Raw genomic sequence first — 20,205 nt, 5'->3', positions numbered from 1 at the left:
TGAAAAAAAATGGGAAGGTCTGGAGTATGTTTTCACTATTGGAGATATAAATGAACAGTTTAAGATTTCGGAGAAAGAATGGTTGGAGAACTGTGATAAAGATGAATGTATGACACAAGTGAAGAAAATTTTAATTAGTGGTTGGCCCAGTGATAGGTCTATGTCCATGGAATTAAGGTGCTATCATCAGGTCGCTTCAGAATTGTCAGTTGTTAATGATATCTTGGTTCGACAAGATTTGTTTGTTCCTCCTAGTAATCTACGGTCAAAAATCATTGCTTTGGCACATGAGGGACCTTTGGGCATTTCTGCCATGGCAAAGAAAATTAAACAGATCTATTGGTGGCCTGGTATTGATGGACAGGTTAAAAGATATGTGGATTTGTGCACTCAATGCTTGTGCTCGAACAAACATTGGAAGACCTCAACTGTCCCATTATCTCCTGTTAGTTAGCCTAACAACACTTGGGAAAAAATTGGATTAGATTTTTCGGGTCCCATTAATGTTGTGGGTTGTGATAAAAGATTTTTGATTGTTGCAATTGATTACTATTCAAAGTGGTTGTACTTTTCTTTTGTAAATTGTGCTGATTCTTCTTCGGTGATAACATTTTTGAAACATCTATTTTATATAGAAGGGAGAGTGAAGGAAATTGTTACGGTTAATGGTTCACATTTTGTCTCTGAACAGTTTACTAATTTTCTTGGTAAAAATGATGTGAAACACATAAGAGTACCTTTATATAGTCCTTCTTCCAACGGTTTAGGTGAAAGGGCAAATAGGTTAATCAAAGAAGGTGCTCAGACAGCGGTGGCTAACAACCTTGATGTGAAAGATTATTTACAGTTCAAGGTCTGGAATTACAACATTACGCCGCAGAGTACAACTGATGTAGCGCCTTTTGTTTTGCTTAGAGGGTTAGAGGGAGAAAACCAATCAGTTCTATTTGCCCGACTTGGTTATTAGACAAGGTTGAACGTTATCACAAGATAGACTTACAAAGTTTCAGAGAACATGTCAGCGAAAAACAAAATTACTATAAAAAGAACTATGATTACAGAATGCATGTTAAGGAAGGAACTTTGAATGTTGGTGATTGGGTCCTGATTAAAAAACCTAATAGAGTCAGCAAGGGCCAGTCAAAATTCTCTGAACCAGTAAAAGTTTTTAGAATAAATAGGCAGGCGGTCCTATTACATAATAGAGGGTGGTGGAATTGCAATGCTCTAGTCAAAGTAACTTCTAAGCAAGCAAGTATAATTTCAGAAAGAGTAAATGCACATGTGGGCAATGCAAAGCAGGATTGGTTTGGCTTAGATTCCCATGTACACACAGATCACAGTGGGAATTTGTGAACTGTACTTTCTGGGAACAGTGGAAGAATGGAGATTGACTTGAGTGACGATAATTTAGATAGAGGAGATTGTGTATATTATTAATGTGATTGTACATGTATATATTTTCTTGTTGACATGCTTCTGTCCATTCTGGAGACAAGGGGCCCGATTCACAGAACTAACTTAAGACAAAATCCTAAACTTAATACAATTTTGGTATTCACAGAAGGCACTTACTCATTTTGGTATTCACAGAAGGCACTTACTCATTTCGGTATTCACAGAAGTTAGGAGTCCTAACTTTAGGACTCCTAAATGCCTTCTGTGAATACCGAAAGTCTTAAAATTAGGATTTTTCCCAGTTTAGTAGTAGTATAGTTAGGACTCCTAACTTTAGGACTCCTAAATGCCTTCTGTGAATACCGAAAGTTTTAAAATTAGGATTTTTCTCAATTTAGTAGTAGTAAAGTTAGGACTCCCAACTTTAGGACTCCTAAATGCCTTCTGTGAATACCGAAAGCCTTAAAATTAGGATTTTTCTCAGTTTAGTAGTAGTAAAGTTAGGAGTCCTAACTTTATGACTCCTAAATTGAGAAAAATCCTAATTTTAAGACTTTTGGTATTCACAGAAGGCATTTAGGAGTCCTAAAGTTAGGACTCCTAACTTCTGTGAATACCGAAGTGAGTAAGTGTCTTCTGTGAATACCAAAATGAGTAAGTGCCTTCTGTGAATACGAAAATGGTAGTAAGTTTAGGATTTTGTCTTAAGTTCGTTCTGTGAATCGGGCCCCAGGTATATTATGAAAATTATTGTATATATGTATATATTTCTTCTTTTGTTCTTTCTTTAATTTCTTATCTGATTTATGGAAAGGGGGATGTGTAATATGTGTAAGTGTATTGTTTTATTTCTTTGTAGGTATTAAGTGTTTAGAATGTATTAATGGCATGTAACTTTAAGGAGCGTAGGTTTAGAATGTCTGGAATGTTGTGGTAGGAATGTTAGTATTTGACTGTAGGGAGAACTGACCAGGGAACTGAACAGGAAGGTTGTGGGTCTTTAACCTGAATAAAACTTCAACTCATCTTCAAGAGAATTACATCTTTATTTAATATCGTGTTCCCTTTACTACACACTGACTGCTGCTTTGTAATGCAAGAAGAGGATGGGTTCTTGTGGAAGTGTGTACATAATCAATGTCGACTGCTTGTGGGTAATATGAGGAGAAGGGGTTATTGTGCGAGGGCGTGTATGAGTAGGAGGAGTTATTGTGTGAGGGTGTGTGGGTGAGTAGGAGGGGTTATTGTGCAAGGGTGTGTATGATGGTAGGAGGGGTTATTGTGCGAGGGGGCGTATGAGAAGAGTAGGAGGAGCTATTGTGCGAGGGTGTGTATATTTAATGCTGTTTTATTTATTTATCTATATAATGCATTTTTATATAGCATAGACTTTACCCAAAAGTGTCAGAGTGCTTTACAATAGAACCAAGTACGTTACATGAGGAGATTTACATACTTACACGTTACAGATACAAACGCAATAGTTGAAAAAGTATAATAAAATAAGAGGTGGCAAAAAAAAACAACACATTAGGATTAGGTTAGTACAGGCATAGAATACACATTTACAACATTGTATGAACTTACAACATCAGGAGAATGCAAAGCGGCCTTGAGGGACATGAAAAAGGATGTATTAATTCAAGTTTCTTTGGAAGAGAAGAGATTTGAGGTCAGTTTTGAAAGTCTGGGTAGAGGTGGTGATACAGAGTGATGGAGGAAGTGAGTTCCAGATTCTAACTGCATTGCCTGAGAAGGATTGAGCCATATATCTTTCCCTTTTGAAGGTAGGGGGCTCAAGCAGTACGTTTTCAGTATTACGAGAAGGTCTAGAGCCTCCAGAGATTTTAAGTTTATTCGCCAGGTATCGAGGGGAGGAAGTGTGCAAGGCTTTGTGGGTGATACAGGCAGTCTTGTAGATTGACCTTGCTTCGATGGGAAGCCATTGAAGAGAAAACAGTGTGGGTGTGATGTGATAATTTCTTTTGGCTCCATAAACAAAATGAGCCGTTAAATGGAGTATGGCTTTAAGAGGTGAAAGGTGGGATTTGGGGAGGCCAGCAAGGGTAGAATTGCAATAGTCCAATCTAGAGGGAAACAGAGATTGGACCAAGGATTTTAGGTCTTGCTCCAGAAATAAACGTCTAATTCCCCAGAGAAGGAGCAGTTGGTAACGTGCATTCTTTGCAATGCAATTGATGTGGGAGCGTAGATTGAGCCTTTTGTCAAGGGATTTAGCACTGTCGACAACGATAGGTTTGCTGTTAAGTAAATTCAGCTTACCCATCCAAGATTGAACAGGAGGAGGCAAGAGGGAGGTAGAGAGAAGGAGGAATTCAGTTTTGGAAGGATTCACAATGAGTTGATGAGCTGACATCCAGTTATGGATAGAGATGAGAGTAATGTTGAGGATTGAGATGTCGTGTGCGGAAGACACCTTAAGGTAGATTTGGGTGTCATCAGCATAGAGGTGGTAAAGGATCCCAGATTTACTTAGGGGATTTCCCAATGGTTCCAAATAAAGATTGAACAAAGTGGGTGCGAGGATAGATTCTTGAGGGATGCCTTGACCTACCGCCATTGAAGACGCAAGGCTGTTAGCTATTTTAATCACTTGAGATCCATCCAAGAGGAATGAAGCAAACCATTTAAGCACTGTGCCTTCCAAGCCCATTCTCTGTTTTAAAGTGTTCAGAAGGGTGTTGTGATTAACAGTGTCAAAGGCAGCAGAAAGGTCTAGAAGAATCAGAAGACAGGACTCCCCCGAGTCAAGTACAGGCAGGGCACCGTCGATCACTTGCAGCAGGGCTGTTTCAGTGCTGCAGTCTTGCATGAAACCAGATTGGAATTCGTCGAGAAGATTGTTATCCTTGATAGGAAGGAAAAGTTGTTTTGCTACACATCTTTCTGTGATTTTTGCAAGAAAAGGGAGGTTGGTGATGGGGTGGAAGTTGTTGAGGTCCTTTGCATCAGCGGAGGGTTTTTTAAGAAGTGGGGTAACCTGACCTGTTTTAAGGGCAACCAGGAAGAGAGCCTTGGCTGAGGAAGAGGTTAACCAGACTGGCCCAATAGGAAAGAGTGTGGGTGTAGACTTCAATGGCGATGTCACTAGGGATGGGGTCGAAAGAATGGTTAGAGGGTTTTGTTTCAAGAATGCATTTGAGGAAGGCATCTTCAAAGATGACGTCAAAGTCCTGCCAAGTGACTAAGGATTTGCGGTCCTCTAAGGGGGTAGGGTGAATGGCTTGATCCACCAGTGATTTCACTTTTTCTTCAAAGAATATGGCAAATTCTGCTGCTTTCTTTGGAGGATCGTCAGGCTTGATGGTTGAGGGAGAGAAGTTTGTATTTTTGATGAGGTCAAATTGTTTTTTGGGTCTGTTCTTGGCTGAGTCTAGGAGGGTTCTGAAATGTGACGCTTTTTCGTGGAAGATGTGTTTGTGGTATTTTGATCTATCTGAAAGTAGATTAGAGAAAATAGTGGTGGATGGAGATTTTCACTATTGTTTCTCCAGGAATCTCAAGTTCTTCCTTTCTTCATAAAGGGATTTATTGAACCATGGTGCAGAAGGAATAGGCCTTTTCTTTTTGCTTTGAAGTGGAGCAACATTATCAATTTCGACTGCAAGAATTGATAGGCATTGGGAGGTAAGATCATTGACATCAGAATTAGGGTCAAACATTGGAAGTGATAGCACAGCAGAATCGTAAAGCATGTCAAGGTCAATGTTTTTGGTGTTACGGAACCAGGTAGTAGTCCTTTTAAGTTGGCCAAGAGTTACAGAGTGAGATAGGTGCAGAGCGAAGGGGACAAGGAAGTGGTCGGACAGTCTACTTGAATAGGGTCAGCAGTAGTTAGCATATCCGCTTTGGATATAACAAGGTCAAGAATTGAGCCCTTAGAGTGTGTTGATTCCGTGCAGTGTCGGATAAGATCATTTACTGAGAGAAAAGTGGCAAGCCTATTGGCAGCTGTGTCTTCCAAAGAGCCCCATTGAAGATTAAAGTCTCCCAGAAAAATGTCTCTGTCACTTTGAGAGTATTGGTCGCTGGTGAAGTCGGTGAATTCCTCCAAGAAGGAGCAGCAGTCACCAGGCGGGTGATAAAGGGCATGAAATCTGAATGGGGAGCAGTGTTGCACTTGAAGCTCTAGAGAAAGGCATTCGAATGTACGGAAGGAGCTGTTGGGGAAAACCTTGAATTGTAGGGAGTTTCTGAAGATGACTGCAACACCTCCCCCAACTTTATCGGTTCTGTCATTTCTAAAGATGGAATACTCGGTGGGAAGAGAAGATCAAAAATTGTATCAGTGAGGAAAAGAATGCCAATATTGTGAAGATTGATGGTGTCTGAACTTTCCAGCTTGTGTTTGATTGCAGATCTGCAGTTGAGGAGCAAACAGTGTAACTCTGACAGGACTGTTTTGGTGAAGGGGCGTTAGGGCTTTTAGGGGTAGTAGGGATAATGTTCTTGAATGAGGGTGCCAGGGTAGAATAAGGCTGATGCTTAGTTCGGGCAGAGGAGATGGTCGGAATAATGCAAAGAGTAGACTTAACTGGATAGGAGAGGGGAAGGGGGATGGTGTTAGAAGTCTTGTAAGTAGCCAATAAATTAGAGATGTCTGAAGATGACAGATTGTGAGTGGCTTTTTTGGGGCGAGGGAGCAGGGTACTTATCGGGTGTTTGGGGAAGTGAGTGCTTGCCAGGGGGATTGTGTTGAAAATGAGGAGGGAAAGGTTGGTTGGGGAGTCCACTTCTACTTCTGTGTAATGCAACAGGACAGGCAGATGTTGTGGGGGTCGCCGCCATCAGTGCCTGTGTACTGTTGTGTAATGTGATTGTGAGAGGAAGTTATTGTTAGAGGGAGGCCTCGTTGATCCCGAGTGGCGCTGTGTAATGCAAGTGCTGCCGTGTAACGCGAGGTCGCGGGGTTATTGTGGGTAATCAATGCAGAGCGCCTTTTGTACCTTAAACACAACATTCTAATTACTTTGCATAGGAAAGTCCGCTGCTTTCCGCTGTATTCACTCTTACCGAGGGACGTCCTCACATTGCCGCTTTGATGCACTTCCAGCGGGTGGACACGAGGCTCAGCAGCAGCTCTCAGCCACAGCCTTCCAAGGCCAGTGTTCTTTAGCAGTTCCTCTTCTGCTGCTAGGGCGGACCTGGCGAGTCCCAGGCATGCGCTAGCCTCGCTGTCTGGCGTTGTCAAAGTACTGCCCCGGTCAGTTGTAGGCGTCCTGGGGTGGGCTTCTCCCCCACGCTGCACACGGGCCCCCCATGGCCCTGAGTGCTCGTTTACTGTTGAAGACCACATGGGACTAGGATGGCGTTGTGGGGCACCCTTGAAGTTATGCCGCGGTCCAGCACTGTATGGCAGTCGGTGGGGCTTCTGTGCCTCAGTTTCCGTCATTTCCTGTTGACCTTTATTGCTTGATTCATTTGACAATGCGGGGGATCTTGGCACTGCTGGAAACCTTGTCCCTTGCTTCCGCTCTGTGGGTTGGACAGAACACCCCACACCTTGCCTCTCTTCCTCGCTTTCCACGCTGGTGTCCATTGAGTTTTCCTTCAAAGGTGCCCTACAAACTGGGCCAGAATTAACCTTGAGCTTCACGGTGATGGAGCTCACCTTCCTCCCTGTGCCCATCCTTGTGCCATAGGCCTCATCCGCTGGCAGAGTCCTTGACAGTCTGATAAACTTTGGAGTTGTAGATGATGCCACTGGTATGCGGCTCTCAGCAGCATCACCGTTGGCTTCAAGCCTCTCGGACCCACGGGTTGAACCCCAGATCCTACCAACAGGAAAGTTGGTACCGGTGCCTCGTTGGGTGGGGATGAAGGAATCCACATGAATTTTACTTTTAACTAGTGGGGTGAGCAGAGACTTCCCCTCGCGCCCCCAGAGTGGCAAGGCCCCGGGCAAGCGAGTGGGCTGGGAAAATGTCCTGGGAAAGGTGGCTGCTTTCCCCGCTCGTCTTGGAATTTCATTCTCTTGCATTGTAAGGATCTGTGAAAAAACTCAAACAAATAAACACAGAAACATTTCATAGTCAATTGTAAACAAATTTGGTTGTCTACGTTTGTTTAACATTTTGGTAACAAACTCTATATGGGGCGCTCAGTTTCTAGAGATTGATAAAAGAGGGTCAGTCAGTCAAGTTAGCTTTATTCGACTTTTGTTGCAAAATCATAAAAGCAGAAATTACAAAATACATTTGATAAATAAGTAAAAACATTAAGTATATATTATTTTTTTTTTATAAAAATCAATCGCCACGTATTTACACAGTTTAAAAAATAATCAAAATTTTCTCGTCTGGCCCCAAGGTTTGAGTAAGGCAAATGGAGTGATACGCATCTCTATCCCTCTAAATTTCCTTAAGCTAAAAGATTGAACCAAATTAATTAAATTATTTACATGGCTAAAAAAATAAATTAAAAAAATTTCCATAGTTTAATGAAAAAAGTGAAGAGGAATAAAACAAAATAAATAAAATGCGTCTTAACCTGTTCCCATAGTGTTCCTCATGACAATTAGTGATCTCAGATAAGAGGAGACAGCTTTTACCACAAATACTGTTTCTAGCTGCTTCAATTTATAATAAGCTGCCCTGCAACTCCTGATTCCCCAATTTTCAAGGATCAGCTTCAAAAACCTTCTCCTGGGAATTGCGTAATATTTGCAAAACAGAATAGAGTGAATATTAGATTGGTCCGATGAGTCATCGCAAGGACACTTCGCTAAAGGTTTTAACCAATCATTACAATTCGGATAAGTTATCAGACGAAAAAAAGTGTCTGCCCGAAACCTAGTCAACAACATTCTCGCGTAGACTAACTTCCAGCAATAAATATGGTTGTATGCCTAGGTGAGAAATAGATGACTGGTATTCAGTAATTGTACGGTTTTTTTTTCCACAAGCCACCTTTTATGGAGTAAGAAATCCAAAATCAATTTTTTAAGTGCACGTTTTGAAACTGTTTCCATGCACGTTGGATTTTCAAAGTATTCTATGTGCCCTATGTCTGAGGCCAAAGTTTTAACATAATGTAGCCACTTAATATTTGCAACTCCATCTAGCGATAAGCAGTCTAAAACAACGTCTCTATTTAGAGCTGTTTCTGGGGTTACCCAGATTTTGTGCCATAAAAGCAATGGTGATGATTTAATCGTATCCTCTACAAACGATGTCCCCAATTCTGTGTGACTAAAATAAATGGACATAGACTTGGGTGCTGCCAGTAAGTAACGACAAAAAATGTTTTCAGCTCGCTGTATTTGATCCACATTGGCAATCCCCCAAATCCCCGCGCCGTAGGTGCCAGCAGGGATACATTTAGCTTTATAAATCTGGATAAGTTCCTTGACTGGACGCCCACCTAGTTTCCTGGAGAAATTAATCACCGCACCGTTGGCCCTACTAATGACCAGTTTTCTAGCAAACACAGCCTTTTTCCTTCTCCCCCTGCTGTCAAAAATTACTCCTAGATAGCAGAAACTTGCCGTGTTTTTGATCTTATCTTTCCCCAGAAAAATTGCCTTGCTGAGTTTCTGTGAGTTACTGCATGACATGGAATATGTTTTAGAAACGTTAATTGATAGCCCACGGGTCTTCATATAAGCTAAGAATTCAACCACCGCCCTTTGTAGAACAATAATGGTGCGTGACATTATTGCTGCGTCATCCGCGTACAAAAGGATGGGGATGGGGGTTTCGCCGACAGCGTGGTAATCAAACTGGAAATCACTAAGATGTTGACTCACGCTGTTAATATATAGGGTGAAAAGAAAGGGTGCTAATATACACCTTTGTCGTACCCCTCTCTTAATATTAAATTTGTCAGAACAAGCCCCCCCCATTCCATAACACACCCTGGCCCCCGCTTCCCTATACAATTCTCTTATGAATAGAAGGATCTGCTGGTCCACGCCCATGTCACTAAGTGTGATAAAAGAGTAAAAGAGGGAATACCAGAGTTATAGTGCTTATTAATTTTCTTTGTTTGACACTGTTGTCTGACTACAGGGACATGTTTCCCCTTCATCCCACGAGCTTCTCTTCTCTATAATCTAAAGTAAGCTAGGCTTCTCTGGTGAATCCTAATTTAATGAATAATCAATGAATAATGCCTTAATATGTGTGTTTTTTGTAGTCTGTACACTGATTTTAGGCCCTTTCATTGGGAGCACAATGAAATAAACAATCCCTATTGAACCGTGTTGTGACAATGAGTTGACTTTACATATTTCGCCTGTGTTCATTTTCTTCATTCTACAGGAAAAAATGATGATATCTAGAAATAAGTGAGAATATTTTTGCATACAAAATATTTGTCATTTTCCAATACATTCAATTACTATTTAACCATAATATATAGGGTGAGTTTGGATTGGGTAAAAAAAACTTGTGGTGCTCTTTGAAAAACACTGCCCTCGAGACATTTTAATATGTGGGTGAAACATGGTGAAGGAATTCAATTGTGATCCTACTACATGTGCACTTTTGTTTTTAATCTTGTTGAGAGTTTCATAATAAAACAAGCATTGGCATAGCCAATATGTCTCGCCTTTGGGACCTTATAAGTGTTTAGCCATGCAACAGTTGCATAACTAAATACTTATAAGGTCCCAAAAGCGAGACCTATTGGCTATGCAAAGCGGCCGCGAAAGTGAAAGTGATCGCGATCACGATCAAACATCAAAACGGTAAAACGCGATGCGCGTGCCCGCGCACATGCACTGTAGCTCTAGGCTGGCCTGGTAGCACTTTTTGGAGCCCTCTCGATAAGTCTCGCCAGACCAGCGCATGCGCTGGGTCAGGCGAGACCTAAACAGCGTATCCTAAATATAATTTTACTCTGTTCCGATCCCAGTTTATTCAGTTTAGAGCTCCTCAACTGCTGTCAAGCCCATCCTAGCAGCAACTCACTAGGATGAGATAATAACCCTATGATGAAGCGGGCCACGTAATGTGGGCGAGGGGTTTTATCTAAAAGAAAGGGATTCTTTAATAAATTGAATCTAGTCAATAGGGTTATATTCTTAGACATAGTAAACAATTTGTTGGACTTGATGTGGTATGACAGTGATTGGGAGGCTAAATACAAGAGAGCGGTAGTAATGTCTAGCAGATCGCACCTCAGAAAAAAGAGTATAATCAGACTGGGCAGTAGAAACAATATTCTTAATTTCCCTGTTCAAATGGCAAGAAAGCAATTGATTGTTCCCACAAGCGACTCTAAAGATGACATGCACCTCTGAATACTGGACTAAGGAATTACGAGATTCTAATAGGGGCAAGCACATTTTGGAACTTGTCCTTTGGGAAAACGTACTACATCCACAATATCTGATATACAAATCTATCCAGGATCCACGGTATACATTTTCGGAACTACTTGTTAGGTAGATTTCTGGAATTCTAACTTGTGAAATATGCGGACATTGCCTTTTTAACTAGGAAAATACCGGTCGTATCGTTGCTGTGTACGGCCAATTTCTCTGAAGAAACAGGATTTGTTTGTCACAGAAAACAATCTTTTTTGGAAAGCCTAGAGGAAGTCACTGGATGTGACAAACACGTGTCAGCTGTTGCGCATCTGGACTACGACTGTATAGCTTTGAACACCCTTTATATATATAGTTTCCCCATTGTTATGCTTTTGTAGGGTAAAAGGGGTCTTTATGGTCTTGTTTGAAAATTGTGATGTCGTTTATAATGTCTGTTTAAATTAAAAAGGACATCTTTTGTATGACTCCATCTTTGTTTGTCGCCAGTGATACATTGACACAATTGGATGAAGTTTGCTTATAAAGGTTATATATAAGAAAAGGTATCACTCTTGAGTGCCGGGGTACTTGTATGTGATTGGGAGGCTGTTCCAGTGAATAGTTTGTTCTCACTCCCTGCTGGGTGATATATATAAAGAACTATTTACCCTCAGCAAGCCCAGAACTGTCATGTATTATGGAGAGACAGCATCCGCCTTATAATATAAAGTATAGCTTCAATCTTTGTTCATGGCGTCCTTTCCTTAGCAATCGTGATACAGTGTTGCTGCAGCCTGGCCTTCACCACATGGATCTCGGATTCTCTTTGACAAGACCTATTGCTTACTAAAGGATTATGTTGATGGACACTGGGAATACAGAGAGGTATGCTGAAATATGTTTTGTTGATGAAAGTGAAATCTGAATTATTTTCTTTGACATTTATCTGAAATCTTTAAGACTAGGACTGTTTCATACTGCTAAGGATTAACCTGCGACAAAACAAGAAAGGATCTTAAGTTAGACAATATTACATATGTGTACGGAAATGCCTCTTTTTGTATGGTCAGCCCAAGTTTTTAGACTGATGCTGCTGGTTTTTCAACTCTGAGAGTGCACTTACGCCTGATAACCAGCCTCAGTGCCTGTGTCCTTACCCTTAAACTTGTATGTTGAATTGCCTTTTACCCAATTGGCTGAGCTAGCTTACCTGTATGTCGCTAGTAAATGGTACCCAGGGCATGTAAGTTAGAGGCCCCCTCCCCAGGGATTCAGCACTGTTTGTGCCACCCTGGGTGTGATACAAGTAAAACAGGACTCCCAGCCCGCTACTTGTAGGCTGGACGAGCAGTTGCTGGCCCGGGTTGCCATTTAAAGCAATGGCAAAGTCAGACATCCCCATGTATATGTGTAAGTCACCCCTTTGGCATGCCTATTCAGTTATAAGGCAGGTTGCAACATATTCCACTGGCAGAGAATTTAACATTAAATGTTTTGATTGTGAGAACAAAATTGTTGTTTTTACTGTGGAAAAGCTTGGTCGCCCAATTGGCGAGAGCAGAGTGACACGCCAACCCCTCAATTGTGCTAACTGCTACCAAAATGGGCCACCCGAGGTATCAAACAACTCTTTACATTAACCCCAACTTGATTCTCAGGTCAAAATCAATGTAACAAGTTGTAGTGTGCAACTTTAGCAAAGTTGCCTCTTTGTTGCCTTTATGTAGCAGTCTTATTAAAGCATGTATTTCTCTATCTATTCATGTTCTCATTAGAACGTATTATGTCACGGTCACGGTGATGGAATGTTAAGGTTTGAACTTGAAGGGACGGTTGTTTAGTTGTCCCTGGAAGCTGTGGAGACAGACAGTCAATAAAACAGATGGTCTCACACTTACCTGCCTCAGTGTGATTACTTCACTTTAGTCCCCTGTGCCCATACTGGTTGCGCACAGGGTCCTGTCCGGAGACAACTTTCTGCCATCCTGAAGAGGCGTACTAATTACTCCTAGGAAAGGATGCACTAGGGGCCTGCTCTAGAAGGAGGTGTCACCTACCTCCTGTAGGAAGCCCCAGGGTGTGGGCCCAAAAGGTAAGCTTCAATGAAGAAGCCACCTTTGAAGGGCAAATGGGTAAGACTGAGAGAGAGACTGCTCCATTATTCAGGTAGACAGCTTGGCACTTGTAACATGAGAGGGGAAACCAGTTGCAAATCCAGAGAGGGCCGTACTGGTGTGGACTGCACCTGCTGAACCTGGTTGCTAGCAAAGGAGAGGGACTGTGCCTGCTCTGTTCTGCTCACGGAGAAGCCGTCTCCAGAGCCCATCCAAAGCCAAGAGACTCCAAGGGTCAGTAGGCTGACCTTCTGTTCACAGCACAGGGACACAACAACTTAGAACCCTGCTGGGCACGTTGGTAGTCTAAAGTTGTCAACCTGCTTCCAACCACTGCATTGCAGCACCAAGGACCCAGACCCGACTCACAAAGTTGTACCCAAGTTCGCTTAGCCTGGGTTGTCAGCAAAGTGCATCTGGGGCCCTGTGAGGACGAGGTTTGACCCAGGAAGTATTGGCCCATGCACGTCATACATGGTGACTGGGGTTCTGCCAGCACAGAGAGGACTTTGAGGGATGTCAACCCTGTGACTAGGACTACCTCATTCCCTTTGTGGACTGAAGAGTAGTTGCAGCAAGGCCTCCGCCAACCTCATCACATCCACAGCATCCTTTCAGCACCTTCAGGATCCTTCATACCTTGCATCAGGACCACTTCCATAGGAAAGCCCTGCAAAGGATAAAAGTGGCTAGAACTGACTCAAGACAGCTTCACCTGCTGAGGTAACTGTTTCTGATGGCCTGGTTGGTCCCCTGACCGGCTCCCTACTGGAGTTGTTCACCTAAAGTTACTTTAAGTGACCGCATTCCAACTTTTCTCAGTTTCAAATTTGATGAATTTTGCCAATGCTTGTTCACGGGTGAAATACCCTGATTTACTACCCTTTGCAAATTCTATGGGCCTGATTCACAAAGAGCCTCTGCACTTGTGGTGGAGGCTCTGCAGTCGTGGCAGGATCTTCGTGCTACAGTTTGTCACTGCAGAGATCCTCCCACTAGTGCGGAGATCCCGCCACGACTGCGGAGCCTACGCCACAAGTGCGGAGGCTCTTTGTAAATCGGGCCCTCAATCTCCTGAACCCTTTGGTGGCTCTTTTTTGTTGTGGTGTCTAAAAAAACAGTCTATTTTTATAAATTGGTGTTGTATTTCTTCGTTGTCTTGTTTATTTCTTCATCAGTTGCTTTGGTGGTGTTTAAATGCTTTACACTATTTCCTTTGTGTATGCCTTGCTGTTCAGAGCCACAGCTACCCAGTGTTGAGCTGAAGGTTCGACAAATGAAACCGACGGGTCCTAAAGGGGTTGGTAAGTGTAGTACACGGTGATGTCGCACAACAACACCATACAACACATCCCATTTCCTCACATTGGCGCCTAGCAGTGGGATCCACAACTTGTGTTTAGTAGTACCATACTGTTGTTAAAGTTACGAGACTGAGAGTCAGCCTACAGAGGATACCCAAAGATATGTTCCCATGCCTCCCAAGCAGTTATTGTGTGGCTGTCGACTTCAAAAAAGTACTGATCCAAAAATACTTTTTCAAGGAGTGAGAAAAGTTTGGGTAATTTTGGCAAAGTTTCTAAAGAGTTAAGGAGGGTTGAAAAACTTTTGACACTTGAGGATGAGGTAGCAGAATCCTACTCACACATGACTGCAGCACTTGTCGAGTTGTTTGGTCTCACTCTTGAAGAGTATTGATACAAAATCAGCATAACACAAAAGGAGTGGAATTTGTTGACACTTAGGTTAAGGCACTGGATGGATGATTTAAGGAAACAAAGTAGGTACAATTAAAGGGCTCTACACACTACTGCTAAGGAGCCCATTCTGACAAATTGTCACTCAGAGAAGTTGCACCAGCTTCTAGTGGACAGCTGATGAGTGGGTTTGTACCAGGATCCCAAAAAAGGTCCCTGGCATGTGACCAGAGAAAAGTGGTCAGGCTTCCTTTTAGAGGACAGAGGGAGTAAGAATAAAAAGAAATATAGCCTCAAAGAGCCCCCAGAAGATGCCAAGGTGAGTGAGCCCCGAGCCACATCCCACTCAAAGGAGAATGGTTATCAGGGAAAGAAGTTTGACCCCTTGCAGAGTGTTTTGACTGTAATTTGCTAGGACACAAGAGGTGAGATGCAGTGTGCATCAAGAAGGCACCCGCCGGTGACCATTCCAAAGGTTTGGTCAGTGTAGGGATGGGATTGGAGATTGCCACTAGAGGGTACACAGAAACCACCTTTAGTGTCCCTGGGTGGGGAGAACATTGAACCTTTGGCTCACTGGCTTCAAAGTATTGGGAAAAGCCTGCAATGGCAAAAAGTCAATGGGGTGAAGGTGAAGGCTCCGAGGGATACAAGTGCCTGTGTGAGCATAGTTATGGTTATGGCCCAACTGATTTCCCCAGATCCTACCAGAAGAAGTGCACAAGATTGTCAATACTGAAAATGTCACAAAGTCGAACCCTATGGCTCTGGTTGACTTTGAGTCGGGAGGGGTTACTGGCCCAAAGAAGGTAGCTGTGTTCCCTGCCATCCCTGTAGAGTGCTTGCTTGGGGATGACCTGGAAACCTCTGCTTGGCCAGAAGTAGAGAGGAGTACCCATGCTGCCATGCTGAATGGGTATGTGTTACTACAAGAGCATAGAAGGCACTAAAGGAGAGCCTGAAACTATGGACAAGGTCCCCAAAGCCAAGCAGAGGGACAGGAAGTCTGGACACCCAGCCTTCAAAAGTCCCCGGGCCAGAAAGAGTCCAACCCTCAGGGGTAAGGACTGGTGCCTGTAGAAAACACTGCTCCTGGAAACATGTCAGAGCTGGCAAAATGCAATTGAACAGGGGGTACCTCTAGGGAGGACCTGTGTAATGGACAAAGGGCCTGCCCCACTCTAGAAGACCTACGCCAGTTAGCTGTCAGACAGGTACAAGGAGATACCAGTGGTACCAATATAGTATACTGGGAGGAGGGGCTCCTGTACAGTGAACCAAGGGACCCCAAACCTGGAGCATCCAGGAGACTGGTGGTCCCTCAGCAGTACAGTGAGTCCCACCTTGACCTGGCCCATGATATCTCCTTACCTGGGTCAGCCCAAAACCTGGGATAGGCTGTTAATTACATTTACTGTCCCCAGATGTCTGAGAAACTCAAGGAGTTTTGTTTCTCCTGCCCCAACTGCCAAGCCAGTAGCAAGACAGGTGGTAAACCAAAGACTCTCCTGATACCACTACCTGTGGTCTGTGGTGGCTTCTATGGAATGGGGGTAGTGGGGCAGGGGGAGGATAAAATCTCTTACCTGATTACGGCGGCAGCTTCTCCTCTGTCCTCTTCTCTTCCTGGTTCCTGGCAGCACACAGGCTCCCCTAAGCCAATCATAAAGCTGCTGTCACCAGTATGAAAGCAGCATTGTGACTGGTCTGACTGGCCTGTTTGGCCACTCAGATAGTGCCTGGTTACCTTGGGACTGTTCTTCCCCCCGGCTGTGCAACACAGCCAGGTGGAGAAATGCTAAGTGCACAGGATTATATAGCCAGTCCAAGACGGCCGGCCAAACTGTCATGAACACTTATGGTGCATACATATTTCTTCCTCCCCGTGACCCCAGCCCTGCCCCCCCCAACCGGGCCCCTTAGCCTGTACTAAAAATTAAATGTTAATAACGTTATGTTATTATCATTTTATTTTTCCTTTTTCCACTGGTCTGAGAGCAGTGGGGCAACGCTCCTCCGCCTTATCAGAGGAGCTGCCGCTGCCTGTGGTGGGGACTCCCTTTGAGAGGGTGGGGATTGCAATTGCTGTTCCCTTAGACCCACAAGCAGCCTCAGGAAATACATTTATCTTGGTGGCTGTGGGCTGTAGAAGGCTGGCTTAGTATATGGTGCACACCTATTTAAGTGACGCACCTTGCACTAATCCGGGCAACCCTTATGGTGATTTAGTGGTCTTTGATAATCATAGATAGCTCTCAGAGTGGTAGCTGTGGAGAGTAGCCTTCAGGCTTATCTTGAAGGAGTGTTAAGCAGCTCGTTTTACCAGTTTAACCTTAGTGTGTAAGTTAAATGAAAAAGAACCACACAGTGTTTATATAAAAATACTTCTGTTTATTACATAACACTCACTTACACATTGGCATATCTTCTCCCTGGAGATATCAACACAAATACACAATAATACTTGAAATGCAATAAGGTAAGTAGCACAAAATACAGTGGTTGCCAGGGGGAGACCAAACTATATACAAAGTGGAATGCGAACTGCAGAAGAGGACGGACTTGGACCAGAAGACTCAGAGGAAACTGGGACACATGGAACCACCCAAGGTAAGTACTCAGAAACCCCACGGAGACTAAGTGCAGAGTAGGAAACCAGCCGCGTGCCCAATGGAAGTGAATAGAAAAGTCACAGTTGCAGTTTTGCAGAAGAAGGACCCTTCCTAGATGACCCAAAGAATTCCCTTGGAGGATGGAAGGTTAGAGAGCCACCCCACTGTGGATGCCCCGGAGAGCAGGTTACCTACACCAGGGAAGCCAGGTGCTTAGGGGTTAAGAGACGTCGGAAACCTCCGCAGACGACAATGGGAACCTTGGAAGAGAATGCCTCTAGACATAAAGGTGAAGAAGTCTGGTGGAATCCAAGGGTGGATTCTGGATGTGAAGAACCTGAAAGCAGAGGGGACAGATTCTATGCCACTCAGGAGTGACCAGGAGGCACGGAGGAGCAATGCCCACTGATGTCGGAAGGTTTAGACTAGTTGATGGTGACCTTGTAGCTGCAGCTGTGAGGACTAGGTGACGCTGAGGAAGACCAGGAGCATTGCACAAGCTGTCCCATGTCAGATTTCAGTGACTAGGTGGTCGGTGTCCGCAAATGGCATGGAGAACAAAGAAGGAGCAACGTTGGAACCAGCAAGGTCTGAGGGAACCTGACCAACAGCAGGAGAGTCAGAGCAAGCAGGGGAGCCCACTGAAGCAGGAGAAGACCCTCAGGAGGACCCACAGGCTAAAGGCACAGGAATTGCAAGAGGACCTCGAGCAGCCCACCAAGAACGAAGACCCACGGTGCAGAGGATGCAATGAGGACACTGAGCTTGGAGGAATGAGATGCTGGAGCTTCTTGTAGCTAGAAGATCTCTGGAGTGCAGAGCCAACAAGCCTTGGCAACAGCAAGTCAACGCGCTGCACAAGGTTCGGTCCCAGCAGTTCCGACAATGGATACCGGCCCCCAAATTGCAGTGAGGACAGGTCATGCCTCGAGGGAGGTGAAGAACCACCACCTGTGTTGCTGAGCCTCAAGAAGTCCATAGGACGACAGGAACAGCAGACCAGTCAGCTTTGTTACAGTGCCTGCAGAAGCAGGGAAGTGACTCCTTCACTCCAAGGGAGATTACTTTGGGTGTCCTTGATGCCTATAGGTCTGTTGAATAACCTACATGAAGCGCAGACATAGACGACGAAGAAGACTTGCAGAACAGCGAGACCAGGAGCAGCAGGAAGTCCTTGGTGCATTGTCTGTTCCAGGCAAAATCCAAGTGTCCAGATGGTCGAAGGGTCTCTTGGTTTCAGGCTTGAGTCTTGGCCCATGACGAATCAGAGGACCTACCCACATGTAAGTCCTTAAGTACCCTAAGGGAAGGGTTGGAAAAACTCAAGGGTCCCTCCCAGAGGAGGGGCTGGACAGAGAGGCGGATATTCCCATGTCCTTTGTCCAGTTTTTTGCCAGAGTGGGAGCGAAGGACTCCCTGAACTGGCTCAAACTGGAGTATACAAGGAGGGCACCAAATGTGCACTTCAAAGCAGACTGGCGCCCCCAACCCAGCTCAATACACTAAGTCTTATCTGGGAGGTGGTGCAACATGTTTGATACCAAATATGACCGAGTTCGGTGTAGCCATTATATAGTTAGATTCTGATGTCCACAATATGTATTAAAATGGCTGACCACACTTACAAAGCCTGGAGAATCGGCTCCGGTGTTTGTAGGGGCGTCCTGCTTATGCAGGGTACCCTCACACTTATAATCAAGCACCCTGTCCTCAGGAATGAACAGCCTGCCAGAGGGGGTGACTTTTAGGTTTTAAGTGGGGTGACCTCAGATATAAGGAACGTATATCTGTTGTGAGAGGGGCAAGCACTAACTCACACAGCCTGCAATGGCAGGCCTGTAGTCACAGTTTGAGTGGACTCCCATGGGTGGCACAATACATGCTGCAGCCCATGGGAGACCTGTTGGTGTACCAAGGCCCTGAGTACCTTAGTACCATATACTAGGGACTTACAATGGTACACGACTAGCCAAATATGGATGTACAAAAGTACTTACAATGGTCAATTTAGGGAGAGAGCAAAATATTCCTGGATCGCATCATTGATGGCAGTCCTACCTACTGGATCTTGCAACAACTGGTGTGGGAGTCGCCAGCGCGGGAGAACATCTGGGTTGCCAGCCCAGGAGGGCCAGGCCAGCTCTATATGCACGTGGTCTGAAATAGAAATGTCTGAGATCAGGGCTGTTGCCAAGCCACGCTGAAGAGTGTGAGTAAGAACACAGTCAATTTGGGAGTACAACTGATGCATGTGTGAATAAAAGGAATAATCCTGGACATGAGGATGTAGGTATCGCCAAGCAACAACTAGGCCAGTGTCAATGATCTCCCACTTAAGCTGAGCTGCCATGGCTCAGCTTAGAGAGAAAATGGAAGAAGAACTATGCGGAATCTAGCAAACTAAAGTATAGGGAGGCTATCAAAATTTATCAAGCGGGAATCAAATCCGCACAAGCTTCCTATTTTGAGGAAAAAATCAGCTTGGTGTCTAACTCCCCTAGGGAAATTTTCCGTATTGCCAAAACTCTCCTTAAATTGCCCCCTCAACAAGTCACCATGGATGACGCCCTTGCCTGCTGCAACAATTTGGCAGAGTTTTCCCACGATAAAATCCAAAACATATATACAGCCTTTCCTCTTACAGTTATAAAGACCTGGTTCCTACCACTGTCCCACCTTATTGTACCCAAGTAGTGTTGGAACAAATCCCTGTGTTGGACCTTAAAACACTAGAATCCTTCACAGCTCTTGTTAAATCAGACTCCCCTAGGGATCCCGCCCCTGCTCATGCTCTGACCTCAGCCGCTGGAACAATTCTCCCAGTAATTCTCAAATTGGTTAATTCCTCCATCTCCTCTGGAGTGGTTACCCCGCCATGGAAATGTACAATGGTGAAAGCTCTACTTAAAAAACCCAATCTTGACCGGATTAATTTGGGGAACTATCGCCCCATCTCCATCCTCCCGATGCTCAGTAAAATCCTGGAAAGGCACGTCAACTCAGTTTTATCCGGGCTTTTAGAATACAACAAGCTTCTTCACCTTTCACAGACAGGGTTCCGGCCCTAACATGGGACTCAAACCGCTCTTTTGGCAGTGGTTGAAAAGTCC

At 44.2% G+C, this 20,205-nt stretch overlaps 2 protein-coding genes across 10 annotated transcripts in view; one reads left to right on the top strand and one right to left on the bottom strand.

Annotated features, from left to right (window-relative positions):
• Positions 1-20,205, top strand: part of CENPM (centromere protein M) — a 461,530-nt gene that overhangs the window by 89,187 nt on the left and 352,138 nt on the right. For 4 of the 7 annotated variants that reach the window (XM_085601082.1, XM_085601088.1, XM_085601086.1 and 1 more), the window contains one exon: positions 11,441-11,557. The exons of the other annotated variants lie outside the window; for them this stretch is intronic. The gene's annotated coding sequence lies outside the window, so the exon portion shown is untranslated. The remainder of the gene's footprint in view (positions 1-11,440; positions 11,558-20,205) is intronic. 7 annotated transcript variants of the gene reach the window in all.
• Positions 1-20,205, bottom strand: part of SEPTIN3 (septin 3) — an 84,349-nt gene that overhangs the window by 50,160 nt on the left and 13,984 nt on the right. Inside the window, exon 2 of one of the 3 annotated variants that reach the window (XM_085601076.1) lies at positions 6,433-7,408. The exons of 1 other annotated variant lie outside the window; for it this stretch is intronic. In XM_085601076.1, the coding sequence (XP_085457202.1) occupies positions 6,433-7,408 (976 nt within the window). Of the gene's footprint in view, positions 1-6,432; positions 7,409-20,205 lie in introns of those variants that run through there. One more of the 3 variants, XM_085601077.1, reaches the window with a different exon arrangement.

The sequence above is a fragment of the Triturus cristatus genome, chromosome 4_2 (genome assembly GCF_964204655.1).
Source record: "Triturus cristatus chromosome 4_2, aTriCri1.1, whole genome shotgun sequence".
Taxonomy (NCBI): Eukaryota; Metazoa; Chordata; class Amphibia; order Caudata; family Salamandridae; genus Triturus; species Triturus cristatus.
Note: the sequence above shows the minus strand (reverse complement) of the source record. Positions and strands in the feature narration are given on the sequence as shown.